This window comes from Ascoidea rubescens, assembly GCF_001661345.1.
Source record: "Ascoidea rubescens DSM 1968 unplaced genomic scaffold ASCRUscaffold_17, whole genome shotgun sequence".
In the NCBI taxonomy this organism is placed as follows: Eukaryota; Fungi; Ascomycota; class Saccharomycetes; order Ascoideales; family Ascoideaceae; genus Ascoidea; species Ascoidea rubescens.
The window spans coordinates 220,061-237,761 of record NW_017962929.1 but is presented as its reverse complement, the minus strand read 5'-3'; the positions used below and the strand labels follow the sequence as shown (position 1 = coordinate 237,761).

Here is a 17,701-nt window from a genome sequence, read left to right as displayed (position 1 = left end):
TCAATTCTCAATTTGCAATTTGCAATTTGCAATTTGCAATTTCATTGATATTTCTCAATTCTTATCTACATCTCTATATACAATCTCTTACATATACTTTATATACTTATAATCTATATATATAAACATCTATTCTCATCAACTCTCACCAACTGCAATTTCCCACTTCCGCTTTTTTTTGCCTTTAAATCGTCTCTCCGATTTTCTTCGATTGTAATCAATTATTACCAAATATAATCAATTATAATCAAATATTATCAAATATAACCATCCATAACCATCCACATTCAATTACACCTCTCTCTATCTCCCTCTACTCCCTTTTTCTTTTTTTATTTCTTTCTCTCCCTCCTTCCCACCCCCAAAATGCTGCAATCTCATCAAAAATTAAAAAAAACAACCCTATTCACACAGCCAAATAATAACAATAACAATAACAATAATGATAAAAATAAAAATAAAAATAACAACCAAACAAAAAAAAAAAGAAAATCACAAAGACTACTTAAAAAAGCAAAAACATCTAATAAAAACCCTTCCCATTCTCTTCAATCCAAAGAGCTAGCAAAGACTCACTCCCTAAATGTTCAAAGGCTCTCTTCAATTGAATTCCCACTAAACGTTATCAACGTTGATAAGGCCCTATCCATGGTTGGTGGCTCACGAAAGATAAAAGACAACATCCTCAAAAACAAAAACTTGGAACTAAGATTAAACCCAAACAACCCAGCTCTTCATCCAATTCAATCCCAAATAATTCCCTCCGAAAACATCCTCATAAAAGTATCTTTCCCAAAGGGCGAACTAGCTAAATATAATGGAAACATTCAAAACACCCTCAAGGCCAACACTTTTGGTTCTGAAAGATACTACAAAATAACTATATGTTCAGTGGTAAACAAAATTATCAGATTCAGAGAATTGGCTGATCATCAGTATATCTCCACCGAAAAAGAACAAAAACTATTTTCTCAAAAAATTAATTCTTCTCTATTTCAAGGAAGCTTCCCAAACATCAAACAACTAAATCTCGATCTTCACACTACTAAAAGACCTTGGTTGCCTGATGAATTTCAAAATTACTCAAATCAAGAAATGAACTCATTTCATGTCCAACAATTAATCAAAAAAACAAATCTAGGCTTATTTCCAATTCCAAAATTTTGTCAGCAACCACTCCCTTTTTCCTTCAACTACAAAGGCAATTCTTCTGTTATTGTATCAAGCGATAAAGTTAATGAAAAAAGATTTCTCAATTTTAATATTTCCCTCCATAGTAAGTTGAATAATATTCGTACTTCTTTTGACGCCAAGTCTCCACTCATCCCAACTAAAAGCTCTCTAAGCAAATTAATTTACATGAAAAATCAAATTTTACTGTTCAACGAATCTCAAAATAATCAAATCACAAGAAATGACAAACCTGATGATAGATCCAACTATAATATATTCAATTTGGATCCCCTGTTGGTTTCAGATGACGATGATAATATTAATAATATCGCAAACACTCTTATTGATAATAATCTTAAAATTGATAATCTTAAAATTAATAACCTAGATTTATTCAATTTCTCAGAGATTAATTATTGCAAACACTTGTTTGAAACAATTGAATTTTTGCAGAAAAAATTTGATGAAAAACCAATTTGGTTAACCTTTCATTTAGAATATTTAATTCCTTATCATATTAAATCCTTTCTATCTTCTGCATTACCTTATGTATCCTATTCATTTATTTATGGTCCTTGGAAACATGCCTACATCAAGATTGGCTATGATCCAAGAACTTCTCCTGATAGTAAATTATTACAAACTGAATTATTATCGATAAGAGGCTATCACAATAAAAGAATTAAATTGTTTTGTGAGTTTCAACTGTCAAATAACAATCCCAATTCAAATCAAATACCCAAAGAATACGAATTTGATGGCAATAATCTACCACTCACCTTATTATTTCAACTTGAAAACATAAAAGATCCACTAATTATAGATTTGTTGGGTCATGCTATTATTAACGAAAGTCCCAATATAACAAGTGGTTGGTATGATACCGCTACTATAAAAGGTGTGAGGAGAATATTAAAGAAAAAAATATTTTGCATTTTGAATAAAAGAATGAAAACAGATTTTACTAAAAAAATAATAAATGAAATAAATGATAAAAAATTGTTAGAAATTTCAATAAAAAAGGAAAAAAAGACTCCAAAAGATACCCAATCCAATAAAATGGAAACTAATAATAAAGAAACCGACCTATCTCTTTCGGTTGATTTCATTATAAATTCCAAATCTAAAATTGATTTAGACAAATTTGGTTTAGGCAAAGTTGAAAAATTCTTTATTAATAAAGACATGAAACAACTTGATATCCTAACACGATTTAGAGTAGCAAATCCAAAAGCTATTCATGAATTAGATTCTATTATTGGTTTAATTCAACAAGATAATATATCGGTTTTATGATCAATCAACCTGCTTGTTTTTCTGTTGACACGCTAGTTATTCTTTTCATGTTCAATCATTGCCTCAATTTATTTTATTTTTTTTTTAATTTCCCTTTATTTTGTATTTTATTTGATCATATATTATTAGATTGGATTTGGATTCAATAGTGATTGAATAGAGGATTTTGTAATTATTATTAATTTTCTATCAGCAGTCATATCCCATTGGTTGAATTCAATGTATAAGAATAATATAGGAACAAATGTCAGGTCAGTTCAATTGATTACTAAAATATCTCTTAACTTCAAAAACGAGCCCATTATTTTCTCTTGCTAATTTTGTCCATTTTTAATCATTGATTTTATTTTCACTCCCTTTAAGGGTCATAATTTGTCTCAACCACAAAGATATTGACTATGAGTAATCATAAGCAAATGTTCTTTATATTGCAAAAGGTAGTGGGCTCTAATTAGTGTCGATCTATTACCATTGGTGTTTCTCTAGAGTTTGATGCCTTTGATCATGGTTTTAATTATCATCACATCGATTTAGCTTCCTCCTTTCGATTTCCACCAACTTTTACTGATTCTACAAAGTGCTTTCCTGTTTTGTCCAAGCTAAAATAAATTCTAAATATGCACATTTATATCATTAAATGTGCCTGCATAATCAAAGCATAAACATAAACATAAACACAAAACAAATATATACAGGATTCTAAGATAATTATTCATTTTCTATAGCATAAGATAAAAGTCAATAAAGGTTAATGATATATACTAAAAGCAAATTAACAGTATTTGGGAATTATCACACTGTCATTTAGGAAAATAATAGAATTAGTGCATCAATCTTAAAATAATACTTATTTAAGTTTTACGAAATTCAAATTCGTAAAATAAAAACAAAAAAGATCATTTAAATCAAATACAAAGCAACCATAATAGGTTGCAGAAAAAAAAAAGCCAGCCATATCTAAAAAAAAAAGAACTCATAAATCTTGATCTAAACTCTCCTGATCAAAATCGTAGACAGCACAAATAAAAAGTAAAATATCACTTACAGCTTACCATAAATCATAATTTGAAATATGAAGATTATTGTTATCTAATTTTTCAGATCAGGTTGATGCAGGTCGAATAATAGCGATTTCAAGGATATGTTTACATTACTTGGATATAGTTGATCATTCAAATTGGAGTTTGATTTCAAATCCAGACTGTTCAAGGAGGTTCTACCACCAAACTTGAAGTTTAAAAAATTAGTTTTTTCGCTTTTTTCACTTAAATTTGAATTGCTCAGCTTCCTTTTCTTTTCAAAAACTGAATCTTCATTAAAATGGTTGCTGCCTGTGTCGTCTTGTTCTCTTGAAAATGATAGTACTGAAAAGAATTTACTATCATTAGAAATTGGAGGACTTTGAATTTGGTTCTGTTGAAATTTTGAATTTGAATCGAGATTAAAATTATTATTTCTAGAAATACTTGAATTAGAATCAAGTTTACTTGATTTTTTATTGATTTCGTTTGCACCGATTACAAACAGTGAATTCTGGTTTAATTGATCCATATCCAGTATAACAGAACTGTCAGGTCTTCTTGTTTCCATGCTCGAGTTTTCTCTATGCAGCTCTACTGAATTCATTGATTCTTCTGAAAAATCAATTTCAATTGTATTGTAATTTTTGAGTCTATTTAATGTTTCCTGATGAAAACTCTCAGATAATGGGGTTTCAATCAACTTATCATTTATTGGGGTATCTTTGACGACAGTTCTTGAAGAGTCTGGGGATATATGATTGTTATCTGAATTATTTTGTGAATATTTAGGAACTTTGTAATTTTTTTTATTAATTATTTTATCATATCTCCAAGGTAAAGAAGGTGAAATTGAATTATTCTTTTGGACATGAAAATCATTTGAATTTTTCTGTAGGTGAATTGGAAATGAGATATTATTATTAGCATTGACTGAATTTCTTAAATGGGCTAAATATCTTTTATAATTTTCTTGTTTTCTTTGATATTCGATTGTATTGTATCTTTTTAATTCAGAATTTATGGAATTAATTGAAGCAGATCTTTTGACTATTACAGATGAAGAAATTGTACTTGATGTCAAAGTTCTGTTGAGTTTTAATGAAGAGTTGGATCTAGAACAATTATTTTTCATTGAATTTTTCAAATTCTGAATATTTGAGGCGCCCTTTTGAAGAAAAGGTGGTAATAAATTTGAATTCATTTTGGAGATGTTTGATTTTTCTCGATCCAAATACAAAGTAAAAGATTTGTTATTGGTTAAATCATTAGTGTTATAATCATGAAAAGTTTTTTCATTGAGATTAAATTGAGGGCAAGAATTTGTGTGAACATTTGAGAATTTTTTTAGTGGTGATAAATTTGAGGGTATTAAATGATCTTGTTTCATTGTAAAATTTTGATCGAAATTGTCGAGATAAAATTCTGAATGGTCGTTAAAATAATTGTGATTATCATGATGATTATCAAATTCAATATTACTAGGGAAAGAAGTTTCTAATTTGGGAGATGAAAAGGAGTTGTTATCGGGAGACATATTTGAACCATTGGTTCTAATTTTATCTTCATCGTCATCTTGAAGATAATCAATTTGATTTTTTTGATTAACAGTATTATTATTATTATTATCAGTAAAATAATAAGGGTTTGATGGATTTGATAAATTTAAAGAGCGTAGAGAATTTGATAAATTTCTTTGGTCATGAACAAAGGGAGGAGGGATATACCAGTTATCTTGAATATCATTATTGGAGGAAATTACACCAACAGTATTTGGTGTAATTGGAGACAAAGGAGAGATTAAATTATTTTGAGTTAAGGTTATCAGAGAAGGTTTAAATCTAATTTTGTTTGTTGTTTGCGACTTGTGGATTTGAAAAAGAGAGGAGTGTTTAGTTAAAGGAGGATTGGAAGGATTGCAAGAATGAAGTTGAACAAAATTTAAGAAAAACAATAAAGCCAATAAAGAGAATCTTAAGATTATTGATGAGATGTAGAAAATGGAAGAAACTAGAATTAGATAGTGTGTTTTATTTTTCAAGAAAATATCCAATTGAAAGTAAAATAAGTTGTTGAGTTGATAAATTGAGCCGTATTTGATAAACCAAGAGAATATAGTGGAGGATAAATAAATGAAAAAGAAAAAAGTAAAGAACAAAGAAACCAAAGAAAGGAAGATTAGAATATAAATAAGGATTGAGTTTTTGAATCTTTGAAGGATGAAGTTCAGAGTAGTGATTGTTATTTTGTTTGAGATTTGATTTGAGATTTTGCAGTTTTTTTGATAATTGTTTTGATAATTGTTTTGGTAGATTTTTTTATTCGAGTTGATGAAAATGAAGAACAAAGAAAACAAAAGAGATAAAGATTCTGATGTAATTGATAAAATAATTGATATTTTTAATACTTTTAAAACATGATATTGAGTGTTGGGTATTAAATTGTATGAATCGAGAGGAATGAGAAAATTTAAAATTGTTGATAAAAGGGATATATTTGTTATTAAAGAAAAAATGAATAGGATAAATAAGATCAAAGAAATTCTAAGCAAAAGAACCTTTGGATGACAATTTAGAGATGAGCACATTTAGTATAATTTTGGGATTGATGAAAATAATAATGAGGATAATTGCAGTAATAGTTATAACAATCTGTTTTTGTTTTTTTTTTAAAAAAAAAATTTCTTTGACCTTTAAAGGTCAAATATTTTTCTAACAAAACAAGGAAAAATTTCTTTTTCTTCTTCTTCTGATTCTTTTTTTCCTATTTTTATTCTATTGTTTCCAGATATTATTATAAGGAAAAAACAGAAGAAGAATAAAATGATTTTAAAAACAGATCCTTTTTTTTTTAATTGAAAAAAATGGAAAACTTTTGCACGATATATATATCCAAGAATTGCAGAACTCTTTTAAATTTAAATTTAAGCTCAGCTGCTTTAACTTTGAAAGTGTTTATAGCTTTATTGTAGAGTTGTTGTAAAATTATTATAAGTATATAATAATTTTATAAATTGCTTAGAATATCTAGACATCTTCCAGTGAATAAAACAAACAAGATAGTAGTGAATATGAGATGACAACAATCTGCATCAAGTACCATTTTTTAGCTTTGCAAGAGCCAATGAAATAAATAAACAAATAAATAAACAAACAAGTAAACAAACAAGTAAATACAACAAGAAACCGAAACCAATTAAGGTAGACAGAAGTTGAGCAGAATGAGATAAATTGAGGATATTAAAGATATTAGGGATGTAGAGACTAAGACGAGAGGAATAGCCTCAAGAGCAGAAAAGAGCCAACAGATGAACAGAAGATGCAGAAAATAAACACAGATCGAGTTGCAGCACTCCTGCTGAGGTTAAACTGTTGAGCAGGATGAGCAGGAAGAGCATTAAGGTATTAAGTGCTGCGAAGAGTAATGGAGAGCAAAATTAGGTTGAATTCCAATTGAAAAGTGTGAAAGGAATACCAAAGGAGCTATTTTTAATGAATTCTGAGAAATGTGTTGGGATGAATTCGCCTGTAATAAAGCATAAACCAAGCCTTTCTGGAACAAGCAGAGTGTAATTGTTGGAAAACGCAGCAGAGGTACGATCTGGAGCTGCCAAAGCCCATGGTCTGTGTTTCGCTGAGAAGCACCGGCAGCAGAAGCAGCAAAGGAGGAGGAAGCAGAGGAAGCAGCGAAATCGAAGCCAGTCCTGCTTCTGGAAGCCCTGCACACGTATGCCATGTTATGCGTAAACATGCACATGCACAATCCGATGTGGGAAAATGTAAACACAAACCTGGCGCATTAGGCCTTTTTCTGGAGAGCTCCATTTTGGTGCTTTGGAGGTGTTTTCATGGTGCTTTAGCAGTGCTCCAGCTGTTGTACAAGTGCTTTGAAGGTGCTTTGAAGGTGGCCTACATAACTACAGCAGTGTGTAGAAGAATAGTGTTATTGAGTACAAATGGAAGCCAGGATAGGCAAGTTACGCGCACAGTCACCAGGCAACCAGAGTGTGCGAAGCGATGTTACTCCAGATCTATAGCTCTTGGTGAATTATCTTTGAGACTGTGCTGGAAACTGTGCTGGAAAACGTATTGCAAACATCGATGTCACCAAAAATCAAATATCCAATAATTAAAAACGAAAAGCCAACTCCAAGCAAACTCAATTTCAAGCTGGCCTCCTCTTGCTCAATGATTTTAAACATTTTGACATCCAACGGATCTCTATCTTGCACTTGTCTGAAGATCGCTGTTTCAGTGGGTTTGTAATTGATCTCACTCAACTCTTTTGGTAAATTCTTGAATGGGTACATCGACTCAATAAATTGTTCTATCTTACCGCATAAAATTCCAATTTTAAGGTAATTTGGATCATCCGGCTTGGATTTGTGATGAATTGATTTGATATATCCGCTGAAAATTTCAGTTACTCCCTTTAATGTTCGAGATTTCAAAATTAAATAACAAGTGGTTCCTCTTCTAATTTTAACAGTTTTTTTTTGCAATTCTTTATTTTGATAAAGTAAATCCAAGGTTGCAATTGCCATCACTTGCGGAATTGCGCAGAAATTAAAGCAGTTTTGTTCATTAATCAACGAGAGAAAATCCAATACGTCAATAACATGCCCTAATGCATTTAAAATCAAATCTGAAGTACAATTTAATAATTTGTCCACATTTTTTTCAAGTAATAAATCTGGTAACTTATCACAATATTTGGACCAAATTTCCTTGGGATAGAATGACCTACCATCTCTTAGATCCTCTTCTAAATCTCTTATAATATTGGTCTTTTGTAAAAACAAGCCCATTGATTCAGCCAAATCCATTTTATCATTTAACAACGGATTTGAAAATTTCGCTAATACAAATAAATTGGTCAATCCCTCACCAACTAACCCTGCAACATAATGACAATATAAATCATAATCTTTAACCGTTTTAACTCCATTTAAATTGAATTCTTCATCTAAAATATACCTTGCCATTCCATTCCCCATCTTGTACGTGATTCTTTTGATGACATCTTGATACTTCCTTTTAATATTTGAATGAAAAACTTTTAAAATTGAGTCAAAGTTAATTAACACAATGCGATCTTTTTCCTTAATAGAATTCCCATCAAATGTCCAATCTGTTAGTTCCAACTTTTCACTAAAGCTCTTTAATAACGGAATCTTTATCTTAGGTTCAATGGTCATATCGTCTTCAACGGTATCTAATGCCCTTAAGATGAGGTAGAATAGCATAACTGCATCTCTTAATTCAGGATGTAGCTCGATAACAACCAATGCAAAAGACCTCGAGGTCTTCTTCAATAAGTCATAGCATAGCTTGGTCTCCTTAGACTCCTTGGATAGATCAATTGGTACATTTTTCCTGAATGCCTTCAAATGAATCATCGAAATTAATTCGCATGGGTGTGCTAAAATCTCACCAAGTTTTCCCATCGTGATATCCTATTTTCCAATCCTTTTCTTTGAACAAATGCTATGAAAATGAATCTTAAAGCGAATATGAGAGCAACTTGCAAATATTTATGGCAATGTCTGTCCAAATGGGCTGGGGAAAGATGGTAGAAATGAATAATACCTGGCTATTATACCAATCGATTTTTGCCTATTATCTCGATCTAAAAACAAGTACCGCAGCTATGGATCAATTCTCAGCAACCCTCGGAACGAGTTTCCGAGCTCCGCTACGAGGGTCGGGTAAGAGCATGCAGCACAGGAAGCACAGGAAGAAGAAATAGCAGAAGCAGCTTCCACAGGTGTTTATTAGTCATAAGTCGCGTTACATATGAAAAAAATTATACAGAAATGAAAAAACAAAAAATCATAATCCACTTTTAATTCAAAAAAATATAATCAAAAAAAACATAATCAAAAAAACGTAGTTCAAAAAAACGTAGTTCAAAAGTATAATCAAAAAAAAACATTAATCAAAAAACACAATAAAAGTAAAATCAATAAAGGCTGAATTGGTAAGAGTAAAATCAATAATAGTAAAATCCAAAAGATAATTAAAAAAAAAGAAAGAAATGAAAATAATTGAAAACCAGATGTGATATCATGATACTATTGATATCATACAAAAAAGAAAGAAATAAAAAAAAAACTGTAGTTTGAAATTTGCAACAGTGGTTAAACAAATTTCATTATAATTTATCAGCAATAATTGCAATAGCTTTATAACTCAGTGAAATGCTTTTTGGTGAGTCTTCAAATGCTGGGCTAAATTGTCGCTTCTACTAAACTTTTTATCACAAAATTTGCATGGGAATGGTCTTTCTGATGAATGGACTGATCTAAAGTGTCGTTTCAAGTGTTCCTGTCTTCTAAAGCCAAATTCACAAGAAATACATTGGAATGGTTTTTCAGCATTCTTGGATTTTCTTGAAATATCATTAATATCATAAATATCAATAGTCTTGCTATTAATTGTAATATTAAAGCTTTTATGTCTCTGATGTTTGACTCTTTCGGTTGGTCTTGAGACTGTATTAGAGGGCAAACTTTCATTAGAATGATTATTACCATTTTTATTAGTTTTAATATTAGTATTAACGTTAGTGTTATTATTATTACCACTGCTAGTAATACTACCACTAGTAATATTACCACCGGTATTACTGAAATTAGCATTAGGACTAATAAAGTTATTTTTACCAATATTGTTTTCAAAGGATTTATTAAGATGAAGACTGTCATTATCTGTATCAGCAAGATTACCTGCATCATTATCAGTTGATGAAAAACTATTGATATTACCAGTACTATTTGTATTAGTATTAGTAGTATTAGCGCTATTAGCGCTATTGGTACTGTTAATATTAATGCTCGAATTTGTTAAAATGGAAGAGTTTAAACTTGGGTTCAAATCGGTATTAATGTGAGTATTTTTTGAAAAAATTGAGGGTAAATCATTTCTATTCAAGTTTAGATTAGATTCTGATTTGGTTCTTTTCTTTCTTCTCAATTTCTTCTTTTTAAAGGATTTGTTGTTATTGTTGTTATTGGCATCAATATTGTTGACATCCGAGAAATTGATTCCCGATTGCAATGAATTTCTTCGTTCTTTCAAGAAAGTCAATGAAGTCTTTTTCCCGATTTTCAAGTTGTTGGAAAAGTTGAAAGTATCATTATGATATTTTGTGTTATTTATGTTACTAATTGAAGTGCTTGACTTGATAGATCTGTTGGATTTGATGGATCTAATAGATTTGTTAGATTTGTTGGATTTATAAGATTTTGTGTCATCATTATCATGATCTACATCATTGTCGTCAATATCATTATCATTGATATTTTCAATGTCAATGTCGTTATTAATAATAGTATTATTATTATTATTATTATTGTTATTATTATTATCGTTGTTGTTGTTGTTGTTGTTGTCAATACTTTCTTTTAAATTTTTTGATCTAGGTTTACTTTTATTGTTGGGGTTTAGTTTATTTTCGGGTTTATTTGAATCTGAATTGAAATCAGTATAAATGAGCTGGTTATCTTGATTATTCATTTTGGTAAACTCATTTAGTTCGTTCAGCTCATTCAATTCATTCAGTTCATTGAAATCATTTGAATCATCGATTGAACGATTTTCCATAATTTTATCCAATTTCAAGTCAATATAATTATAATTATCATCAATCCATTTATTTTTATTTTTATTTTTGTTGCTGCTGTTGTTGTCGTTTGAGTTATCATTATCATTATCATTATCATTGTCATTGTAATCATTGCAATCGTAGTCATAATCACTAAAGTTTGAATCGTCTAGAGATAGATTGTAGTTGTAATAATTGTTGTTATTATAGTAGTTATTGTCGATATAAATTGAATCTTCAAAGACACTTGGACTTATAGTTTTAATATTGTTATCAAATAATTGGCTATTATTGATATTAATATTTGGATTGATATTTGTGTTGTTATTAACAGTGTTGTTATTGCTGTTGTTGTTGTTAAATAGAGAATCAATTTTTAAATTGTTGAAATTGGATAGCATGTCATTTTTATTGATGTAGTTATTGTTTTGACTAAAAATTGATAATTCCGATTCAAGAGTGATTGACGAAATTGGAGAATTATTTGAGAGATTGTTGTTATTTGAATTTGAATTTGAATTTGAATTTGTATAAAAGTTATTGGTATTACTAATACTACTGATGTTGTTAATGTTATTGATATTGTTGGAAGTGGCATTGTTTGCGAAGCTGTTGTTAAAATTAATGTTGTTTAATAGATGAGAGTTGTTCAAGTTTGCTAAATTATCAGAATCTTGAAACTGATTTTTGAATTGCATGTATTGATTGAAATCGGTAAGGCCAATGCTGTTTCTGTTGCTGTTGATATTGACATTGATATTAGTATTAGAGTTATTGATAAACTTGTTGTTGAATAGGTTTTGATTATAGTCCTCATAATCATTAAAGCTAAAGTTTTCAGTCAAGAAAGATGTGTCATTTAAGATATTATTACAGTCGTTATTAATGATATTATTATTATTATTATTATTATTATTATTATTATTATTATTATTATTATTATTATTATTATTATTATTATTATTATTATTATTATTATTATTGTGATTATTATTATTGTTATTGTTATTGTTATTATTATTGTTGTTGTTGTTATTAAAATCTAGATTATTGTTTGATTGAGTGAGCAAAATGTCAGAAAAGTCATTTTGATTACTTATATTATTTATGTTATTTATATTAGTAATGTTATTACTTGTATTGATATTATTATTGAAGTTATTAGTATTAATATTAGTAATACTAGTATTGTTATTATTATTGTTATTATTATTGTTATTATTATTGTTATTATTGTTACTATTATTATTACTATTTAAAAACAATTGGTATTGATGTTGGTAATGATTTTGGTTCTGGTTCTGGGTGTCATTTATATTGATTGAAGTTGACATTTTTGAATGAAAACTTGGGCCAGCCGTAATTAATTAATTGGACAATTAATCAATTAGACAATTAATTATATAATTAATAAGGTAGATAAGAGTGGAAGCGACAAAATGGTAGGAAATAAATTGAATCAAGCACTAGTAAAAACCCCAACAAAAAGCAAAAAAAAAGCAAAAAAAACTGAACAATAATAAGCAACTAGAGAAGATTTTAAAGTAAAATCGTAAAAGAATTGGAGTGAAAGTGAGTATTATATAAGTTCTGAGTTGCAAAAAGTGAGTTGCTCACTGCGAACAGAGCAGAAATGGAGCAGAGACAGCAGAAAAAAGGCAATTGAGGCAGTAAAAAGAGCAGTGAGAAGAGCTGGAGACGGAGAGAGGTTCAAGCAGCAAAAACGCTACAGCAAAAGCACCAGAAACAGCAGAAACAGCAGACAGAGAAACAAGGTGACGGAGACACAAAAACACTGTGAAAGGTTATATAGTATAAGAAGGCTGTTGAACGCGTGCTGTGATTGGCCGTATCTGCAGAGGGTCTCGCGCTGAAGCGGAACGCTACGCGCATACAAATCACGCATGCCGCCGCCCGCCGGCCCTCAGTCAGCCCCAGCCTCAGACCCCCACTTGTTGCTCCCCAGCAGTGGTTCCAACCACCGCACTGGAATTATGCTCTCCACGGTGATGAGCGGCAGGACACTCCACAAGTCGCCTACCCAGGCATGACTCTGCCTAGTCCCTCCCATCGTCCTGGAGATTCAACTGGTTGCCGTTGTAGGTGACTCTGTCGTCGTCCTTCTTGGTGCTGGAGGCATCTTTGGTGCCGGTTCCGTCGGCATCGTCGTTGAGGGTGCGGACCCTGGAGTTCGAGAGGTTCGAGTGCATTGTGAACTCGGTGCTGAGGTTGTGTGCTGAAGAGGTAGGAATGGAGAAGAGCGACGATTGCGAGAGATTCAAGTTGCCATGGAACATGTTCGAGCCGTGGAGCTCGTTGCTGCTGTTGGTGTTGGATAAAGCAGGTTTCTTGGGCATGTGTTTGATGTGAGCGTGGTTGTGGGCGTGGGCATGGGGATGGCGGTTGATTATGTTTGTGCTGATCTTGTCATCGGGAACGTTGCAAGTGATAGCTGCATTTCTTCTCTTGTCTTTTGCCTCATTTTTAGTGTTGTCACTGCTAGTAGAAGTTTTATTTTCATTTTGTGTATCATTATGAGTGTCGTTGCGGGCGTCATCATGAGTGTCATTATGAGTGTCAGTGGTATTGATATTATCTGTGGTGATGCTACCATTACTAGCGTTATTATTTTCGTTATTATTATCATTGTTATCATTATTAGCATCGAAATTAATTTTATTATTGTTGTTATTATTATCAGTACCAGTGGTAGTAGTGGGATTGGAATTAGCATCAATATCGGTATTTATAATTCTATCTGCATCAGTATTTGTGTTGTAGCCAAACAACGAGCAGATGGCGTTTGATATTTTACCAAATATTGAATTGTTATAATTGTAATTATAATTGTTGCTGTTGTTATTATAAGCGTTTGAATAGTTATTTGAATTTGTTGGTTTCAAAATTAATACAGATCTAGGTAGCAAATCCAAGTCCTTCAAAGTCATTGATTCTTCTCTGATTGATAAGGTTTTTCTTTCTAAATGTTGATAAAAGACAAACGGTTTATTGATATTGCCGTTATTATTATTATAATATATTAGTTCATTTTCAAGAAAGCCCCGGACGTTTAATAATGTGTCATCTGGCTTGAATTCATTTTTGATGGTATGCCCGTCTAATAGTCTGATTGATAATATACAATAGTCATAATCTTTTTTGATATTTTTATTCAAAGTTTTATTACTATTCTTATTCTTATTTTTATTCTTATTTTTATTCTTATTTTTATTCGTATTTGTATTCTTACTAATAGTTTTGTTAGTAGTTTTGTTATTATTGTTATTGTTATTATTGTTATTGTTATTATTATTATTACTATTATTATTATTATTATTGTTATTATTAATTACATCGCTATAGCGGTAAATCATATTAACTCTTTTATTAAACTCATCTTGTTCATTATATTCCTCGCTAGGATTCTCTTTCTTGATAAATATATTCAATAATTTCCCATTTTTAATGAAAAAAATAGATGGAAATGTGATTTTTTGAATATTGTTAGTTATTTGGCTGAAGTGCTTGAAATTATTATAATCAGCAGTGTTGTTTTCAATTTGCAAGAAAACGGAATCTATATAAAAACTTGGGTTGATGGTTTTGTTATTGTCTTGCAATAACAATTTTAAACCCCATCCTAAATCGTCTCGAATCTCTCCAGCACCACTGCTTCCATGATCATCGGTGATTAACAACACCAATGTCTTTTTCAGCTCAATTGACAGGTTGATGCCCTCCTCCACAGACGCCAGGAAAAGAGCATCTGCGTCACGAATATGTCTACCATCACCATTCTGAGTGTCCATTGTGTTGCTTTCTTTGTTCTTTGGATTTTTATCTGTTAGGCCTTCCTTCTCTTCCGTTTATATACCAGATTGCACGTGCCCGAGCGCTCGCTCTCCGCACCACTGGGCCCCACTGCCTGCAGTTGCACTGCACACGCACTGCTGCCTGGCACCACACTGCTGGCTCGCTCTGTCACACGTGCAGCACGCGCACTATGCTCCTATTTGCACCCGGCCCGCTGCTTTTGCTCGATTACCCCATCTGGCGCCGCTGTCACTCCCAGCCCACTGGCTCACACAGGAGCTTCTACAACACTGAACAATAGGATCTGTGGACAATAAGACCAGCTTCTCCAGCTTCTCCAGCTTCACAGTACCATCTCTGCCAGGACACCAGGGTCTTTTTAACCTTCACAATCCCCAGCATTGCTCACAGACAGACTTCCACTTCTTGCTTGTTTCTTCTTCACCACCTGCTATTCGCCTACATGGCCCAGTCCTACTCTTTAATTTCAAAAACCGCATAATCTTAAGTTTAATCTTCATAGAAGCTTAAACCCACGTATAATACTCTCGTACTCTCTCATACCTAATTTCCTTTTTTTGTTCTCTTTATACAAGGGTTTTATAAAATCGCCAATACCCTGATTCCTGTCTCTTTATCTTTAGGACATTACTATACCTCTTGCCTGTAATCCTAGATCTCCATCCCATACTACTATATCAGTAGATCGCCATATCAACTCCAGCATCACTATATAAATATCACCATATAATAAATATCGTGGTTTTGCATTACATTGCAATCTTTTGCAAAAACCCTATCAATACTCTACACTGTCTCATAGCTTTTGCTCGCTTCTTTTCATAATAGTATTCTTACTATTATCCATTATCCCTTTTTTTTTTCTGTTATCAAAACTTAAATCACCTACACAATACAAATTACAAAATGCCTAAAAATCCTAAAAGGATTCACCAGGAATTAGAAAAAGAAGAGAGAATCAAAAAAGCTATTGAATATAAAGAAAATAATAAAAATGCAACTTGGCAACTCGTTGAACAGCTATTTAAAGTTAACAGAAGAACTTGCTTGAGACGTAAAAATGGCGAAACAAAACCCTTTCATCTTGCTCATGTATCCCAACAAAACTTATCTCCAGATGAAGAAAACTCCCTAGTTTATAGAATCTCTTGCTGGTCAAAAATTGGCTCTCCCCCTGACGTTTACGCTTTTTTAAACCTTTATGATGAAATCATCCTTGAAAGACCTGAAAATAAAAGACCAAAAAAAAAATACTCAGTTCCAAACAAACTATCTGATGAAAAACATTTCACAACTATTGAATACGTTCACAGATTCATATCAAGAAAACCAAATCTACAATTCACTAAAAATAATAAAATCCAATCCTTAAACCTATCAAAATCTTTTATTCCAAACAATTTCCCAACCTTAGATCACGACATCAACCATTCATCTTCTCCCAACTCCTCTTCTACTTCCTCTTCAACATCAACCCAAAAAATTATTGATTACAACAGCCAAGTCCAAAATCAAAACCTCTTTTTAAATGATCAAATCCGTCTTTCAATTCCCTCAGATTTATCTCCTCAAGATTACTATCTATCAAACTGGATCTATCGTTTCGAAGATTTAATTAAAATTAAAGAGTTTGATAAAAATCAGATCTATAATTTTGACCAGGTCTCGATTTTATTCTCAATAAATAACAATATCAATAACACTCTCAATAATAATAATAATAATAATAATAATAATAATAATAATAATAATAATAATAATAATAATAACAATAACAATAACAATAACAATAATAACCCAAACTATCCAATTAACAATGTAAATAATAACATCGCCCTATTGACTTCCTATGATTATAAAAATAAATCAATTAATTTGAATACAAATCAAAAATCTCAAAGTAATATAGTATCCTTTATAGAATGTATATGTTCTGACGGTTCTTCCTTATATCCTTCAATCATAATTAAAGAAAATAACACCTTCAATAAATTAGAAAATAAAAATGCTGATACTCAAAATAACAGCTTGGATATCGATACCTTTAAGCAAAGAATTAAAAATAATAAAAATTTTGATAACTATTATATTCAATCAACTCACTCAGGCTTTGCAACTCCCGATTCTTCTCATGACTGGTTAGTTAATCATTTTATCCCACTAACTGGTGGTTATGGTCCCTTAAGACTATTAATTTGTGATTCTGTTAACTCAGCTTCTTATATATCCTTCAAATTTATTAAAACTTGTGATCTAGCCAACATTGTACTCTTCGTTTTTCCTTCCTTTGTTCCTTCAAACAATAATCATAATATTATTAATAGCAACAATACATCTCAGCTATCTTCAACATCTTTTGAAAATTCAAGAAGCAATACAATTAATAATAATAATAACAACAATAACAATAACGAATCTCAAACATCTGTGTCATCATCTTCAACTTCCACTTCCACGTCTTTGATAACAACAAACCACAATACAATACAACCTTTAGATATTGATATCTATTGTATTTTAAAATCAAAGGCCAACATATTAATTGAAAATCTATTGAATGAAAAATTAAAAACTCATCACAGCAATATTCAAAATATCCATAATAATGATATCTCAAAAATAGAAAAATCAAACCAAAATTTATTCATAACTTTATTTGAAGCTTTAGATATTTACTTTAAAGCAAGATTCGTTTCAATAATATCTAAAAACATTGTGCACGGTTTTAATACCTCTGGTATATATCCTTTAAATATTGAAAAACTAACTGCTTT

The 17,701-nt window shown here is 30.9% G+C and overlaps 5 protein-coding genes across 5 annotated transcripts; 1 reads left to right on the top strand and 4 right to left on the bottom strand.

Annotated features, from left to right (window-relative positions):
* Nucleotides 1-366: 366 nt before the first annotated feature.
* Nucleotides 367-2,469, top strand: ASCRUDRAFT_10170 (uncharacterized protein; the record flags this gene model as incomplete). The annotated part of the gene is made up of 1 exon (XM_020188533.1): nucleotides 367-2,469. One exon carries the CDS (start codon nucleotides 367-369, stop codon nucleotides 2,467-2,469), a length of 2,103 nt encoding a protein of 700 aa, XP_020044895.1.
* A 1,089-nt stretch (nucleotides 2,470-3,558) lies between these two features.
* On the bottom strand, nucleotides 3,559-5,025 carry ASCRUDRAFT_72515 (uncharacterized protein; the record flags this gene model as incomplete). Its single annotated transcript, XM_020192081.1, has 1 exon — nucleotides 3,559-5,025. One exon carries the CDS (start codon nucleotides 5,023-5,025, stop codon nucleotides 3,559-3,561), a length of 1,467 nt encoding a protein of 488 aa, XP_020044894.1.
* Nucleotides 5,026-7,292: 2,267 nt separating this feature from the next.
* On the bottom strand, nucleotides 7,293-9,070 carry ERG9 (bifunctional farnesyl-diphosphate farnesyltransferase/squalene synthase). Its single transcript, XM_020194022.1, has one exon. It carries the CDS (start codon nucleotides 8,932-8,934, stop codon nucleotides 7,519-7,521), a length of 1,416 nt encoding a protein of 471 aa, XP_020044893.1. The 5' UTR covers nucleotides 8,935-9,070; the 3' UTR covers nucleotides 7,293-7,518.
* A 609-nt stretch (nucleotides 9,071-9,679) lies between these two features.
* Nucleotides 9,680-9,868, bottom strand: ASCRUDRAFT_39022 (uncharacterized protein; the record flags this gene model as incomplete). The annotated part of the gene is made up of 1 exon (XM_020190903.1): nucleotides 9,680-9,868. A coding segment is annotated over one exon (189 nt), but the record flags the coding sequence as incomplete, so codon positions are not given.
* A 3,282-nt stretch (nucleotides 9,869-13,150) lies between these two features.
* UBX6 (Ubx6p) lies at nucleotides 13,151-14,902 on the bottom strand (the record flags this gene model as incomplete). The annotated part of the gene is made up of 1 exon (XM_020188532.1): nucleotides 13,151-14,902. The coding sequence occupies one exon, from the start codon at nucleotides 14,900-14,902 to the stop codon at nucleotides 13,151-13,153; it is 1,752 nt and encodes a 583-aa protein (XP_020044891.1).
* Between the last annotated feature and the right edge of the window lie 2,799 nt (nucleotides 14,903-17,701).